At 42.7% G+C, this 17,769-nt stretch overlaps 1 protein-coding gene and 1 long non-coding RNA gene across 2 annotated transcripts; one reads left to right on the forward strand and one right to left on the reverse strand.

The window, feature by feature from the left end:
- Positions 1-435: 435 nt before the first annotated feature.
- Positions 436-5,729, reverse strand: LOC113493092 (protocadherin-16; the record flags this gene model as incomplete). The annotated part of the gene is made up of 11 exons (XM_026870913.1): positions 3,224-5,729; positions 3,056-3,145; positions 2,653-2,852; positions 2,291-2,491; positions 1,936-2,163; positions 1,608-1,799; positions 1,350-1,529; positions 1,112-1,258; positions 827-1,023; positions 563-683; positions 436-489 (listed from the first exon to the last, which is right to left on the reverse strand). Coding segments are annotated over exons 1-11 (1,695 nt in total), but the record flags the coding sequence as incomplete, so codon positions are not given.
- Positions 5,730-5,732: 3 nt separating this feature from the next.
- Positions 5,733-10,862, forward strand: LOC113493023. The gene is made up of 3 exons (XR_003400541.1): positions 5,733-6,982; positions 7,497-7,626; positions 10,243-10,862. It is a non-coding gene; the product is annotated as an uncharacterized LOC113493023 (long non-coding RNA).
- The last annotated feature ends 6,907 nt before the right edge of the window (positions 10,863-17,769 follow it).

Consider the following 17,769-nt stretch of genomic DNA (forward strand, 5'->3'; position numbering starts at 1 on the left):
TCGCAGGGGGAGGCTTCTCGTGTGTCACGTAGCCAGGACCGGAGCCGCCGGCGCTACGCTTTGTTCTACGACGACTGTAAATCAATTGTTACTACTGTGAGATTGCTTCAGTTTTGGAAAAACGTTTACCGGAATTCGGAACGCGGGACATTTTAGCCAATATATTTATTACCAAAAATCATCTTTATCGTACACTTAACATTGTGTAGAAAGAAGGAAAAGTGATGTAACTTAAAGTGAGAAAGGAGGAACATTACTATCTACTGCTGCCGTGTTCGTGAGTAAAATTGATATTTAAGCTGACAAATGACATGACTTACACTCTGTATATGTATCCGAGCAGCGCGCACACGAGCAGCGCCAGCGCGGCCAGTGCCGCCGCGAACACGGCCAGCACCCCCGCCGCGCCCCCGCCCCCGCCGCCGCGCCCCCCGCGCCCCCCGCCTGCAGCAGGCGCTCGCTCACGTGCACCGTCACAGGGACCGACGTCTGCCACAGGGGAAACTATTGTAAATACACAGTTCATACACTGATACAAGGTTAAAGTAAATGGACTACGAACCTGTCGAGGAGGAGCGCCTGAGTCGACGGCGGTGGCCACGACGTGCAGGACGGACGCGTTCAGAGAGCGCAGCGCACCCGCGCGCAGGTACATGTCACCAGTTGAGTTTATGTACAGCATACTGCAATAACGAACCGAATGAGGTACTCGTAGATTTTTACTATTTCCATAAACGAAAGATTCCGCCATCGATAACAGAATCTTCCAAAATCACACGGCTCTTGTTCTTTAGTTATTTCGTAAGGATATAATAGGTATAGTTACTCTGCGCCGGAGCCGCGCAGCGTGAGCGTGACGTTGTCCCGCTTGTCGCCGTCGAACACGTCGAGGCGGCCCACGGGCAGCAGCTCGGCGTCACGCTGCGGGTCCTGCTCTACGCGGAACTCGTACTGCGGGTAGCGGAACCGGGGCTCCCACTCGTTCACGTTCACCACGGAGATGTTTATCGATGCCGTGTCGTTCTGGAATGACGATATCAGTCAGTAAAGACTCGACTAAACAAAAATTATTAAACTGTAAACTTTTGGAAAAGTGTCCAAACATACTCACGCTTATTCCATCCGTCACCATGACCTGGTAGTTGTACGAGTCAGCTGTTTCGTAGTCTAGCGGTCGTCTCAGGACAACTTCGCCTGCGCTGTTGATCGCAAACTTGTCCAAAAACGAACGGTCTGACACGTAGAACTGTAGATTATTCTGAGGAACATTAAAGACGGTTAAAGTTGTTATCCTATAAATGTGTGGTTAATAAAGGTAACGATGGTATATCTGTAGTATCGGTATGTACCTGCGTGGCTCGGGCGGGCGGCGGCGCGGTGTGCAGCGTGAGCAGCACGTGTCCGGGCGCGGCGGCCTCGCTGACGGCGGCCGCGTACTGGCGCCGCCGGAACCGCACCGCGCCCGCGCCGCCGCCAGACACGCTCACCGTCGCCAGCGCGTAGCGGTCAGAGTTGTCCACCTGCGTCGCCTAACGAACAAAAAAACTTCAGTTAATTGACCACTTCAACACCGCTTTGAGTAAGATGGTAGTGTAACAACAATCCACCTTTAAAACAACGGTAACAGGTTGATTTAGCTCCTCAATCAGCTGTTTGGTGGCGGAAATCTGCCCCGTGTCCTTGTCGACGACCAGCAGACGACCGTTGTCACCGGTCACCGAGTACTGCAACGGGGCGTTGATTCCAGTGTCCTGGTCTGCGGCTGAGATTGGTCCGGGCGAAGTTGCCAGCAAAGTACCCTGGAAAACGATTACAGTTGTCAATTATAATCCACAATTAAAACTCATGCTGTAAAACGTATATCTATAAATGCTGTGTCAATTGTACAGTATGTTTGTTTGATTGTTGGTAATGGACAGAAAGCAAAGTATTAACCTCTTTGGCATCTTCGGGCAACACTGCGGTGTAATGCTCATGCGTGAACTTCGGGTTCTGATCGTCTGCGTCCAGGACCTGCACGTGCAGCTGCGTGTCGTTGTGCAGCGGCGGCGAGCCTGAATCCTGCGCGCGCAGCGTCACCGTGAAGTTCCTCAGGGTCTCGTAGTCCAGGGGCTTCTTAACGATCAGCACGCTGTCCAGTTCATTGGGAAATCCTAGGTACTCCTGTTAAGACACGTGGTTTTGATTACTTTTTTAACTATTTTGCGACAGTCTTGACTTGATTTCTTTCAGAATTTTCCTAGGTTTATTTAGGTCAAGTCGAATTTCTTCGTATGTGGTGTGTACTCACATGATGCGGGCCGGGCAGTACGGAGTAGTGTATGGTGGCGTGCGGTCCGGGCTGGTCGGCGTCGCTGGCGCGCGCCCCCACCGTCACCCGCGCGCCCACCGCCGTCAGCTCGGACAGGCGCACGCTGTAGGGCGCGCCCACCCACACCGGCGCGTTGTCGTTCACGTCCCACACGCGCACCGACACTGGGATTATGAAGCTCTGAAAATACATAAGTTTTTCTTTTATTTTGCTTCAGATGCGTCTTCCACTCATTTCATAGTATGCTCTTAGCAAGTCCGTGTCGTTTCCTGATGAACTTTTGTCGCAGGCATCAGTCGGAATCATCGTAGTCCAGATACAGTATTCAGTTATGTACGAACCGGGTCGGTAGTCCGGCGCCTGTCGCAGCGCACGTTGACGTACACATTGGAAGGCCCGCGCTGCTCCTCGCGGTCGAGCGCGCGCAGCAGCGTCAGGTTCTTGGTGCCGGGCGCGATGCCCACCGCCGCGCCCTTCTCCTGCAGCCGCAGGGTGATGTCCCCTTGCTCCTCGGAAGGGTCTCCATTTACACTCAAACTACCTGGAACATTAGGTTCAGTTTTATAATTATAAAACAACATTTAAGATGACGACTTTCCTAATGATGGTTTCAATAAGTTCAGCATGTCTGCTAAGATTATCTACGTCAATATAACCTACTCACTGTTATTTACTGTGTCAAGTCAAAGAATAGTTTTACGGGCGATGTTGTGCCCACTGCGATGCGCACAACGAGATATTTACCAATAACACTTCCAACAGGCGTGTCCTCGCTGATGAAGAAGCTCTCTACAGCTCCACCGTTCATGAGGTAGCACCGGCTGTCCTGGATCGCTGCAACACAAGCATTACATTAGTTGTTGGTACAACTCGCGAGTCTCACTGAACACGACTGTACTTCTAGGTACATACTGTTTACCTCCGAGCCTAGGTCCAGCTTCAGAGTGCGCTGCACATACAAAAACGACACAAGTTTGTTACAAACGATCTCAACCATAGAAATCTAAATAATAAGATTAGTTCGATTTCTATGATCTCAACAATAAATAAAAAAAAACATATTTTATTTGGTATGACATCAGCGTTGCCAGACGTCCCGATTTTGGCGGGACGTCCCGTTTTTATATGAAATTTAAATGTCCCGCGCAGGACAGGCTCGGTCCCGCTTTTCGGAGAGAACTTGACCGTACGCCTTTCGTAGGATTCGCACAGATTATTGTTTGAAACCATTGGCGTAGCGTCACCGTCACTGTCGCCCGGGGCAAATTCACACCAAGTACAAATTAGCTCGATATTTTTCGCGGTGTTAAGTTACACTAGTTTGCTTATGTTTTGTTCGCGCGCGGAACATCGAACATCAAACATCAACGTAATTTTATGTCAAATAAAAAGATTAATACTTGAAAACCTTTGATTATAAGTACGTGTTTTTACTATGTCCCGCCTCTGACGGAAGAATCCCGCTATTTTCACTCAAAAAGCACCTAAGTCCCGGCTTGTCAAAAAAAGAAACTGGCAACGCTGTATGACATTCTGACAATATATTATTATATTAAACTCGATTGTGGATCAAAACCAAAGTCTATCTACTAAAAACTAACTACTACATAAAAACGTAAGCTTTTAACAATATCGTACTATTTATTATCTAGACTCTAGAATAATCAGAATAGATATAAATACATTAGTCGTATCTGACTCAGCATTTTCAGGTCACTACTAAAATAATCAAAATAATATTAAAAACCAATATTTCACAAAATGTGGGTCGGTAAAGGTGTCTTCGATTATTAAAAAAACCAATAGAATAGAATAGATATTACTACTACATATATATCGTTTAGTGGAACGCTTTTTCCGAAGCAGGTCGCGGTACGCGTCCACTTATCTATCCGGGGCACGGGCGCGGGGCGCTCGGGGCGGCCCGACAGGGTGGCGGGTCACTTCCTCCTCGTAACCGAACGTTTACCCACTTCCCACTTATATAGATTACTGCCTTTAATAAATGAATATGCAAATCACTATAAAATATGGGACTTCAGATTTTTGTGTCTGGCAGTTTTATTAACTTAGACCCAATGTTTTCTTTCCTTTATTCGCAAAAAAGTGTTACGATATGAAAGATTATTACGTAAACTATAATTATTAAGAGGTTTCGTAAGCATAATCACGAAATGAATACACTATACTCATTATTGAAGTAAGTACCTGCGAATATGAATAATTATCATAAATGAATTACAAACTAAAAAACGTTCAGAAAGGATATTTCAGAGTGTTTCCTAATATCCTTACATGTGTCATTGTTTCCAACAAGTCTATTAAGCGGGTGTAGACGAAAGAAGTGCGGCTGGCACAAAAAGTAGAGGCGCCGCGCGGCGGAGCGTGAACCGAACTGTGTGACTCATGCAGACGCAAGGCGATGGACTGCGGGTCACGAGCATATATCACAGCCACACTGCTTGTACATCACATGTTGATATTTACAATATCATAGATTATTATACAGTCTACGTTCGGATACGATACGATTGATGAAGGAGAGCACTCATTAACATGGAAGATGCGTCCAACTTTTATAACACGATACGTGACTGGTTTCCACTTCCGTAGATGAGTTTAACCTTAACGAAAGGAATTTCGTCAATTTCTGTATTTAAACGGTTTCAAAGACGCACTCTCGTACAGCTCGTCACTTTCCCTGACAATTACGTTGATGGCAGTCATTTCCTCCGCGACCTATCACGAAGGCACTCTGTCACCGCAGGCCGCGCTGCTGCCTATAACCGCATCTGCTCCCGCGACGCGGCCGGCTTCATTATAATAAGTTACAATAGATACCGCGCGGAGCGTCCGCATAGTTTCATCGCAAATAATGACCGGCCAGTGAAAGTGGCCCGAGACTGAAGCGACTAACAGAATTAATTGTTAATTATATACATTACGCTTGCAAATAATATATGGAGTGTTCATCAAGTTGAATGTGTTCTAACTACTGGTGCAATCTACGAACAATAAAATAATGAAAAAGAAACAATAAACCTTGTATAATAGTTTGATATGTGAATGGCGTGCTACACACTTCAACAGGTAACATACACCTTGCAGGGAAATAGTTTCCTTCGTGACACGCAAATTTAAACACAAAAGGTCGATGAACTGCAAGGACTTTTTCACAACGACCGACAAAATATGCATACTTATGTAATTATTAAGGGTATAAAACAATGATGTCAAAATGTACGAATTATAACTGATTTAGGCACTGTGAATCTGCAATGGCAACAAAATGCCGTAGTTGACATGCTTGGAGCCAGGTGTGGTGGTGCGCGGAGTGCTCACTCACCCCGGGACTTGATGGAGAGCGCTATGGCGGCGATGGTGGGCGGCGCGGGCGCAGCGCTCGCCTCCGCCTCGCCCACGCGCCACGACAGCCGCCCTGGATCCAGCCACTTGCTTATCAACGCTACTATCCATTACATACTTAATGCTTTTAATTTTTCTTTTAATGCTTTTCACGTAATGGACAATTGTTTAGTATCTACTTAGAAAAGTATGGCTTGGAAAACTCACTAGTTAAACTAAAAGTGTTAAAACTGGTTCTCAGACGCGGAGACTTCGTAATAGCAGCCTAATATTAGTTGAAACCGATTTGAACCGTCTCCGAAATAGGGCGAGCCATTATAGATAAAGAGAGCTCGACGACGTCGTAAATAACACATAATATTGTAATTAAATTTTCTAACACAATAAAGAAAAGTTCGTCAGGAACAGTTAAACTAATGAAACATTTGGATAGCAGGTGCGTGGGGTTAGTGGACCGGAAGGCGCGCAATAAATCCCCCTAAGCCACTTCCGGAGCGGGCCGGGCTCGGCCGGGTTCACTCGGCGTTCGTGCTTGCCTGTGCGACTCGCGATGACCACAGGCTGCCCTCTGACACATTCCCGTACTCTCATAAACTTAACTTTATTTGGTGCACCGAGAATGATAGTGGGCTGACATTTATATGACCATTTTACACTAGAGATACTAAGCTTCTTCAATTTGCTAAGATAGGGAAAGGGGTAAATTCGTTAAATCTTTTACATAGTGATATAAGCTATTGCCGCAAACATCCAGACTGTTACAAATGTGAAATGCTAACTTTCGAAATAAAAATTGATCGTGAACGTGTAGAAACTTTGATTAATAACAATAAAACAGCTATTGTATAGAAAGTGCAGTGGTCTGGTCCAGCAGCAGCTGGTAATTACCAACGGTACGCGTTTATTGTCAGTGTTTCGATTAAAATATCTGACTTAGACAAAGGGGGTTTTAAATATTAACAATTGCACTCACGGTAAATTACATGTGACCGGCCATTAGGCATGCAAACTTAATGTATCTACCTGCACGCGACCTCCTTGCTGTCAAACAAACTATTTGTTTTGTTTTGTCTAGATTTAAAATGCAAATACGCAAGTAAAATATCGTGTTTTAATCAAACTAAACTACTATAAAATATTTCACGTCGACAAGTAACTACGTTTCCTGTCCCAAAGCTTCACGAATCGATAAGAAAGCATAAATTCGTTAAAAAATACTTTTCAAAATGTATGGAAACGGTAACAATTTATTTGCGCAAACCTGTTGTGAGCGATATCGAGAGTTGTTCTTTTCTCTTTAATACAGTAAGTAGTAAGGTCTCCCTCTAATAATTTCAAGGACAATTTATTCTATAAACGACGGTTACGTGCGGAGAAAGGCGGACGAGATCTCATCGACAGATGGCTATCTGCCGCATTATCGGCGATAGTTTCCGATCGCCGGATCCTCGTCTCGGACTGTCATTACCGCATTACACCCGTGATAACCAGATAATATACACTTAAGTGTTTTATCTTCACTCACATCGGATATTGGACTCCACTTACATTCCACGTACATTAAAATGTTTTTTTTTTTCGTACCAAATTTTTGATTACTTCCCAATACTTTTTCTTTATTTTTAACAATATGCACATACCTGCCTATCTGTCTACTTTAGTTAAATGAAAAATGTGATGTAATTTCGCGTATACTTTTAGCCAGTTGAATTTATTGTGAGAGGTAAGTAAATGTATAGCCTCTAATGGAGTGAACATCTCCGTTCCTGGACATTAGCTGCTCTGTTATTTCTTTGTTAACAAAACAACCTCTTTTCAGTTCAAAAAGCAAGGAACATGCAGATGTGAGCTCGTTACGTTTTCTTGGTGCGGCGAGTGTCGCCGGCGCGCGGCGGATGCACGCATGGCGGCGCAACACCCTCGCGCCCACACACTTGACACAGGCGCAGGTACCCCACACCATTACCACTGCTTATTACTATACCTGCTATTACTACTGATACTATAGACGATTTAGTTAGAGGGTCAACCATAAAAAATATTTTTGCTACTGGAATATTTTTGAGCAACGTGTCTCAAATCAATTATTATCACAATCTGTTAGAACTCATAGCCGCAAAAGTCAACAGCTCACAACAGAACCATTACAAAATTATTCGCTCTATATTTTAGTGATAAACTCGTAATGAACCGCTAATAGCTGTCACAGTTACACCATCAAATAGAATCTTCTTCACGAAGAGAGAGCGCAGCCTGCGCCGGCGCCGACCTGTGCATAGCGTTGCATAACGGTACTGACGAATAAATTAAAATTAGATCAGATTGATAAAATTAATTTTGACATTAGTTTTGCTGTTGAGCAAAATTAATTTGATTCGAATCTGAATTATTTCAATCGGAACATGACGGAACAGACTGTTTGTCTTCCGGGTGTTATGGCAGTCTTCATGTACACCATTTGATAATAATTTAGTTCATACAAGCTGTCTTAGGTATTATAGGGCCTACGATCACTAGCATAACGTATCGAGCAGCTTGCGTCGTGCTCGTCCGAGCGTGCAGACCGACTCCGGACAGTTTCGTACAATGAAGGTTTGTCTACTCAAATTACATGAACACACGTTAACACCTTCATTTCCATCGCAATTTTTATATTTCCTTTAGAATATTGTGATAAATGGCAATTTCCTCCAACCTCGAACACCTCCACACTCGATGGCCTTTAGTTGAAATCTTCAGAAACAAAAGGAAGAGTCAGTTTAGTTCGCGCCGCGAGCGGGGATTAATAACGACGTTGTGTAGAACAATGCGCTTCCGACAGCTGACTGTGTACTGTGTACCTATTGTATCGCCGATAATATGCTATGTAGGTACCTACCTACGAATATTAACATACCAATAACCTACCAACTTAAACCAAAAGTGATGAATATACATAATGTTCAATCACCTGTTATTTTAGAATCAAATAACTTATCTCAATGGTTTCTATTGATTACTGCAATATGCTTTCTAATAATGCGTCAAGATTTGTTTAAGTTCTCAAAGGAAAACTAATTAGATTTAGAAATGTGTTCTGAAAAGTAACAGATTACATTTAAATGAGATGTCCGTCATGTTTAAATCCATATTTACGTGTTACATATTAAATCAGGCTCGTGCTTATGTAAATGTCCCACTGACGCAGTCCTTTTACAATGTAAATGTGAAAACAGTTCCTAGCGCTGTCCACTAGAAATGTTTATATTATGCGCATGACCCGACCAAGATATACGAATGATAAATCGCTTGTTCATAAAGCATTTTTAAACCCAGCAGCAGGTTCATTAAAGCGTATGACGGATTGCCACGCATTGCCATACACCGAAACAAAAACGCGGATGACGTAGCACGGCGGTTCAGATTTAGTCAGTAAGAGTCTGACACTACCCATATCCTCCCCTGTGGGAGTGGGTGTCCATAAGATCCCCCGCCTTGACAACAAAAAAAGGTGTTCATTAAAGCTCTAACACGGCAAGAAAAGAAAACGTCCGTCAGAAAAAGTACGCCATTGCCAAAGAAATGGGCTCTAAATTGTCTGGGTATTTGATTACTAAATTCTCATATTACTCTTGTGTTAACAGATACCTCCTAATTAGTGTGATGACGTCTAGTGTTTAAGGTAGCTATTAGAGCTAGGTCTTACACCATTATCCCGCTGCGCTGGAGCGGACGTTAACTTGTGGCACATTAGTATGTAGACCGCGACACCTTGCTACATTTATATCTAATCCTCCATATTTCACGGGCCGCGTGCGTGTGGCCCGCGAGGGTATCACACGATTTACATCCAGACAACCTGTATTTCAATCTAAATGTCAAGAAAATAATCTAACGTTTTAACGCTCTTTTACTAACAAACCTTTGAACTAAACGAACTGCAATAGGGATGATGACTGGGTATAAAAAGAAAAAGTCTCATTAGTCCCTCAGTTAGATAATTGAAAAGTATGAGACACATATTTTTTCCTTTTTCAGAAAAACTAGAATTGACAAAGATTAAAGTTTAGGAGAGGGGGCTTGTGATGTAACGATATGGTAAAATTTATACTCAATCGTGACGTCACGCCTAAGTTTTATTCACTGTAATTTGATCAATTTATGTTTGCGGGACGAATTAAAAAATACGTATCCATTATTATAGAAAAAAGTATGAGACGGACACTGCAAAAAAAATTTGTCATCATCCCTATTGTAATCAGACGCCAGTGACGCGCGTTTCTGTGTCTATCTAATAAGAGCTTACATTTGAACCTACCTAATGTTCCTTTTCGAAATGAAACAATTCTGATTGTATACCTCGTACGTACTTCAAAAGTAGAGCATGCTTAAATCCAATAAATGACGGTTGCATTGTCGCGTGGTTTCTACTTTGGACGTATTACATAGTGGTGACTTGCAAAACGGTTTCTTTACGTTTTCCACCTTCGTTTGTTTCGTTGAAATGACCGCAGCAGGTACTATTCATTAGGTTAAGTGTTTCAACAAACCTCCGAACGTAGAATAAGTTTCGATATTTCCCGCAGCGGGTGTTTATGTGGCGACCGTTACCTCATCGAGTACGAAACAGGAGGAAGTCGCGACCCGGCCACGAACAATACTCCACCGAGACTGATCGGACGACTGCCTACTGCCTCGGACCATGAACCAAGTAGCCTTATGTTGTCATTTTGATTGCAGGTTTGTATTTGGTGCACAACTGTGTGACAAACTGTGTGACAACTGATCTCCAGAAATAAGAAACACTCTTTAATCTGCTAATTAAACAGCCGATATAGTTGTACGTCCTAAAGCTTGGTACAAGTCTGAAGTCTCTTCCCGCATAGGAAAGGTTTTGAGGATTCATAATCACGCTAGCTAGCTCACGGGTTAACTATTTCAGATTCCAAGATTTGGAATCTAGGTTTCCTCACTAAGTATGTTTTTCAACACCGTTCGTCAGTGGTGCCTTCGAGTAATATACATGAAACTGTCTGACCTTTTGGTCTAGAGACCCTGACTACATTACCAGAGGTCGTGGATTCGATTCCTGCCCAGGACAAATGATTGTGTGTTAGTGTAGTTTATCTGGAATTTGTATGTGTTGAAAAATATTTAAGTATGTTCATCAGTAGTCTAGTACTCATAACATGAGCTTTGCTTAGTTTGAGTCTAGAGGTCGTTGTGTGAAAGTTGTGAAATTATAATTACATCGGTAATTTGCCTGCGTTGGGATTGAACTTGCACCTCCTGCATGCACATCCATGAATAGAACCGACGAGCCATCACGTCAGCTTACGTTAAAACGGAGCTGGACTATTATAATATAGGTTAACTTGCTGTAATGAATAAATGGAGGTAAAGAATTCTTCAATGCGGGTACAATTATGAATTTATTTATGAATCCTGTGGCCACTCTTGAATTTACGTAAACTAAATGTTTGCGAATCCGGTGTTGGCACACAGCGAGCGGCGCTGCCGGTGCCTACTACAATACAGCAGTTTCTGTAACTGTCATAGTGTAATTGTGATTGGCGCAACAGTTGCTAATTGCTCCGTAATCCCAGCCATTGATAGGTACGTGCCGTGTCTCCGTCTCGTGCTCGGCAACTTGCTCACGCTTTCCTCCCTTCAATTAAAACTTGGCGTTACTAGTGTGTTGTAGAGCCATTTTCAGTCACGTATAGTAATTTAGTTTAATTCGTTTAAAGATCGTGCACAAGTGGAGCAATTGTCAGCCCAAGGTTTACCTTTCACAGACCCCGATAAATCTTATTATTCTACTGGAAAGATATATTTAAGTATATTTTTAGATTTTAAAAAGGAAACGATATTCTACTTGATTTATTCTCAAATCACGAGAACGATATTTTCATGTTGAGACATCCAGGCTATCCAAAAAGTACACAATGAACCTTTTTATAACTATGAAAGTTCCTTATCTGTGGTCTGTACTATAAATCGTGGGAAGTGACTCAGTTAGCCGGTCGGCGACCTGTTCACCAGTAGCTGGTGGCACGCGAGCGTCTACTGCCGACCTGCCTCGAGAGGGATAAGACACGTCACCAATTCATCCTGAAACAAATGTCCAGGCGGTGTCACGGCCAGCACAGTGGGGTGCCTAATAACAATAGCAGTGCAGCAAGCAGGCGGTCGGCGACCTAGCGCGGCACGCCACGACCTCACTGTTACACCGCATACAGAGTGAGTCGACGTACGGAAAAGATTTAAGCTGAACAATATTGGGTGTACCAAATCCGATGGTAATGAGACTTGCAATACAGTCTGCTTGCAGTGTAGCGTTGATAAAACGGTCAAATTCGTAAGTAGGTCAAGCGCCATGCCCTCTCATTTCTGGCTGAATTAAGAAAGGAAGGCACTGACAGGAAGAAAAAAGCTTTGTTTATAATGATATAACAAGGCTATATCAAACGTTTTAAATAAATGACGTGAGTATTGACATGTAAATCACTGGCACTATGGTGTAGAAACTTCTTCCAAGTAAATGTGTCAAGAATGACCTCGCAGTGGACGGCGGACGTCGGTCAGCGAACGCGAGCCACCCCCAGCGGGGGGGGGGGGACGCAGCACGCCTTCCTCATTGCCCGCGCCTCCACAGCAAATAACACAACAACCCCTCACTTGTTTGATCGGGCCTCGTTTACAACCCACGATTTCCTTTGCATAGCACATTTAAAACGGTATGCTAAAAAAGATTTGTTGGATGCGATCCAGAATTTGAAAGTAGGTTAGTGTTTTTTTCTCGCTAAGGATGAAAAACTGTTCACGCAAAAGGTGTAAAGCGCGCGTCATTTTTTGATTATTTGTAGTTTTGAGTCTCTGAATGGTCCTAGTGTACAATTCACATATAACGGAAGTAAGTAGAGCAGAAAAGTGTTTCTAAAGTAGTAACTACTTACCTATATTAATTTCGACAACGACATTTCGCATAAGATTAAAATATGGATTTTACTGTTTGATATAGCACATACCTATATTAGCTATTTCCTCCGCCTTTGAACGAGAACAACATTGCGACAGTACTCAGTCTGCAACGTATCAAACTGCTCGTGTTTCCTAAGCTTAGGATAATTTGGCGCTCGCCAAGAATGGCCGCGCGGTTCGGACTTGCGACACTTTAGAATAAGAGCACACTAGGTGATCTAGACTGAGACCGCTGTTAGCGATAAATAACGTGATTCCGTGTGTTAAAAAGGTGTGAATAGATCAACTAGCGAGTTTCAGAACGAACTAGATAGAAAGCTAACAATATACGTAGGTATAGCTTTTCGTTACAATTATAACGAAAGTCATTTTAATCACCTAATGCTCGCGTTCGGTTGGCGCCGAAGCCTCCCTTTTCACTCAATTCCAACAACAATTTAACGAAATTGACCGTAATTACCGTAAATGCAATAAACGCCACGCAAAAGCCAGTTAGCGTACAATGGAGCAGTTATACAGTAATACGCGGCCGCCACGCTCTCGGCTCGGGCTCCATTCATGAATGTTTGCGAAACACCATTAGCCGCACGAGCCACGCCGCTGTCATGGCTATCAACCAAACCATTGTACCACCAGTGTACCGACACCCACATAAGAACATTTTTTTCTATTAAATTCAGATTGACATTAGCAAAGAGTTTTTGATCATGTTTTTTCTTAATCTAAGCGATCACTACGCTGTATTGTGGTGTCTGTTGATCGGGCTGTTGTTGTTCGATTCAATTGTGTCGGTTCCCGTCACCACGCACGCAAGTATTGGAAAGTAGGAAGGAAGCAGGAGGTCGGTTATTGCGATATAATCACTCATCTTGGAAATAATTTCACGCTGCGATGATCCAATACCCTTAGGTCATTGCAATAACGGTTAGACTACCACCTGGCTCTTTGATTTAAGACCAAATACTTAGCATCCCTAAAAGGCTAATTGTTGCAAACGTGATCGCAAAATGGGCCTTGACTCTTTTTAAGGAAACTTAGAACAAGGAAAATAAGGGTGAACATTTCTTTTAAAAAAGACCAAGCATAGGGATACGTGAAGAGATAGTGTTGGAACGTACCTTGTGCTTGTGTGTGTGCCGCCAGCGTGAGCAGCGCGAGGTACAGGCTGAGCGCGCGCATGCTGCCGCTACCGGCGCGGCCGCATGCCCGCAGCGCCGCGCGCGCCACTGGTACTGCACACACAGGGGAACGTCAGTACATGCTCCTAATAAATCAATGTGTCATAAGAAACGCTTGGGGTGCACAAAAATACATTAAACTAGTTAGGTCAATTCGTAAAAAATAATTATTAATAAAATGGGTATGTACTTCATTTAATATAGCTATAGTCAAATAGTACCTAATATAAGATAGAAGTCATTAAAATGTAAATTCTATACGTTTATAATTGAAATGATTAAAGCCATGACGATATCAATCTGCCAACAATCTCGGCGACGGACAATTACTGACAAGATCAGGTAATTTGTGGACTTTCGAGTTGATGATGTCCAAGCTGACGCGTGACAATACGCCGCCTTTCTATAGAAACTTACTGTTACGGGTAGCCGACATTATCACAACAAATAGTATTATAAATACTGGTATTTAACCGCCTCCGGAGTGGTTGAAAGCAAAACGCCTCGGAAACATTGAGAAATTAGAAATGTAATCTCCTGAACATCGCCAAGTCTAAGAAAAAAGTTAAAGAAAAGGAAATTTGAAGACCAATCACGATCCAGCGTCCTAACCACCAATTCTGTTGGGGTCGGCTTCCTGTCTAATCAGATGCGGCTAAATACCGGAGTTTTACAAGGAAAGCACTACCTATCTGACCTCCTCAAACCTTTACCTGGGCAAGAACCCTTTAAGACTGTTTTTCCGACTTTCTAGTTTCTAACTACTCGTAACGACTGTCAAGGATGTATAAATAACAGCCGGGACACACAGTTTAACGTGCCTTGCGAAACTCAGAGGAACTCTTTATGAAATAGTTGAGTCGATCGGTCAACACATTATCAAGCGTAGGAGCTTAGTCACGAGCTCCTCGATAAATAAGACAAATAAAATTATCATAAATGGAATCAACTAAGATGACGAATGCGTGGTAAACAAAACGATTTGACAAAAAATATAAACAGTAACATGTTCCTCTCTAAAAAGAAATTTTCAGGTCTTTAACTCTCTGATCTTTCAATTTTCGCAACTGCGTTTCAGATGCTGATTTTGCTACATTTTGATAGATAGCCCTTGTTTCCATCCAACCTAATACCTACTTCTTATAAAATATTTATGTATACAGTTCGCGAGCCGAACTCGGGCTGTATTTAGAAAGCGGAAAAAACATAAGCATCAGTGCAACGATCGCTAATTTCGCTTTCTTCAAGCGTTGCTACATCTGCATGTGAGCATTTTTTCGGCAACTCTTCGGTTATATCACCAGCATCTGCGCACTCAGTTCCCGAAATTGCGAGTTATCACCTAAATTAGTCCGATACCTATTTTAAACTGGAGTTAGTTCAAACAGAGTGGAACAGTCGAAAATCACTTAGATTGCTTAAAACTCTTTATATTAGAACGTTGCGGTTACAACACATAATTAGGTCGTCCATTAAATTGAAGATAATCATACATTCGCTACGTTAAAGGTGAAGAGAAAAAGCTGTCGGATCATAACCATAGCATTAGAAATGATAAACTTGATCATGTCAATTTGTGAAGGTCGTTAATAATAAAACGGCCGTTAGCAGCGTGTCATAGCGCCGCGGCTGAACAGTTTGATTTTGCTAACGATGCATTATAGGCGGTGACGTGTGCCATGGGAACTGGGAGCGCGGGGGTATTGTATGGTTATGCAGGCGTTACGGGATCAGCGGTGAGCTGTGTCACTAGGTCATGCGGTAAGCCGGCGAAGTAATATCAACTGAATTGTCAAAGGTACTTCATCTGACGAGTTCAGATAAATCCAACTAAAATGATCAAATGCATAACAAGGATGTGCTATCGAATACATTTTTTTTGTTTAGATCGCAACAATAGCGTCTACCCTTTCTGCACATTTTATTTTGTTAAACATCTCTTAATAAACATGCAGGACTTCCACTGGTCTTTATGCAGAGCAATTATTATTACCAAGTGATGTGTGTCAAGGGATCCGGATCAAATGACGATGGATAATAAAACCTGTTTGCTCACATGAACGCGCCTCGCGGGTGCCGATGTCGAGGGCGTCACGGGCGGGAGAGTGTAAGTCACTCTTTATTTGGACATGTATTGGCTGTGGTAGACAGTTGGCTAGTCGTTTCATTGAAAACGTGCTGCTGTACTAGTTTTCGATTAGCATTTAATATTAAAGGGATTCGAATGGATAGATATATAACTCTAAGCATTCAAAAATGAAATGCTTTGCCTCTTGGTCACGCTTTACCTGGAGAAGGTCAGAATAAATTTAATTTACTTTATCTTCACGTTATCTAAACTCACATGGTAAAATAAAAACCAACACCGATAAGTTTTAAAATGAGTAAATACCTAAGGCAGTCTAGCATCATCTCTCCCGTAGTTTAAAATTTTAAGTTTAAATGTCGTTCTTTGGTATAAACTAATCAGTTGTTTATTTATGACATTACCATGAGCGCCAGTTAAAGTAACAGTGTTTCCGCGCGAGCTCCCGCGCAGCACGCAGCACGCATGCGCAACGCGGTCGCCACAGCCCACCGATGATGCCAGTTATTACTTCTGAATAAACTGTAATGTTATATGTCAAAGAAATCCTAATGGACATACAACAAAAAATCGGTCCTGAGGGTTTTAAGCAAAAAAAGGAACTTTCAGGGATATAAATTTAATAAAAAAAAGAAACAAAGCCGAACAAGCGCGAGTCGGACTCGCGGGTCGGACTCGCGACGCTAAGGGATCATACAGGCTAGAGAAAAACAAACACACGACAGGCAGACGCACATCTAGAAGAGCTTCAGTAATATTGTTTCATTTCTATCCTTTGGGTACGGACCCCTTAGACTATCTGCTAAAAACTACGTAGGTATAAGCTTTTCAACGACCCTTGAAAAAAAAAATTTAAATGTGGACAACATCACATACATTGTTCTGAACCCAAAGTAAGTTGCTAAAGCACTTGTGTTATGGAATTCAGATACAACGAAGGTACCACAAACACCCAGACCCGAGACAATGTAGAAATGTGAATTTTTACATTGACCCGACCGGGGATCGAACCCGGGACCTCAGAGCTAGCGACACCTTGAAACCGGTGCGTACGCCACTCGACCACGGTGGTCGTCAAAATTGTTTAATGAGTCTCGATTATGTCGATTTAATTATGGATAATTAATAAGTAGGTCAATAATAGCAAACGTATTTCAAAACTAAGGAAAAGAGTATGTTAAAATTTATTATTTCTAAAAAGCGTTCAAATAAAAGCTGCATGATACGTACATATATAACATCCATAAGAAAAGAGTTCGATAACAATGCCCATAGTTCATACTTAATGAATGAAATCGAGTCTGTTTTTAAACGATCTGAACCCGAATTTCCGTATTATAAAAATGAATTTAAAGAGATGAATTTTGAAAACATTTTTTTAAAAACGGACCATCGCAAAATATGCATTTTTAAGCTCCGATTGAGTATTTCAAAGGTCACAGCTTGCCATGACAATTTGGTACAAATGGTGTTTGTTGCCTCATTAAGTTAAAGTAGGCCCTTAATGAATATTCCCTGATAAATAATTCAGAGCTAACTGAACGTCGCCGATGTCTGCAGAGCGCGGCGCACGTCGCGCTCGGCGCCGCGTGCTATGTGGGCCTGTCCGTTGTACGAGACTGCCTGAACCTTACGGTGCCGCAGCTTCTCACAAGCTTATTGGAATAACTGTTGAAATCAACTGTTTTTAATCGCTATCTCTTGGGTCATTTGTTTTTTTTTGGATTAAGTACATACTCAGGACACGCAGTCAATGCAATCCCAAAAAAACAAGTGCAGGTGCTGTAATACCTGCGGAAGCACGGACCTGCGCCCCCACGTCCCTTACCGCCGCTCAAGCGTAACGCTCCTGAATCAACGGACGT

The sequence above is a fragment of the Trichoplusia ni genome, chromosome 4 (genome assembly GCF_003590095.1).
Source record: "Trichoplusia ni isolate ovarian cell line Hi5 chromosome 4, tn1, whole genome shotgun sequence".
In the NCBI taxonomy this organism is placed as follows: domain Eukaryota; kingdom Metazoa; phylum Arthropoda; class Insecta; order Lepidoptera; family Noctuidae; genus Trichoplusia; species Trichoplusia ni.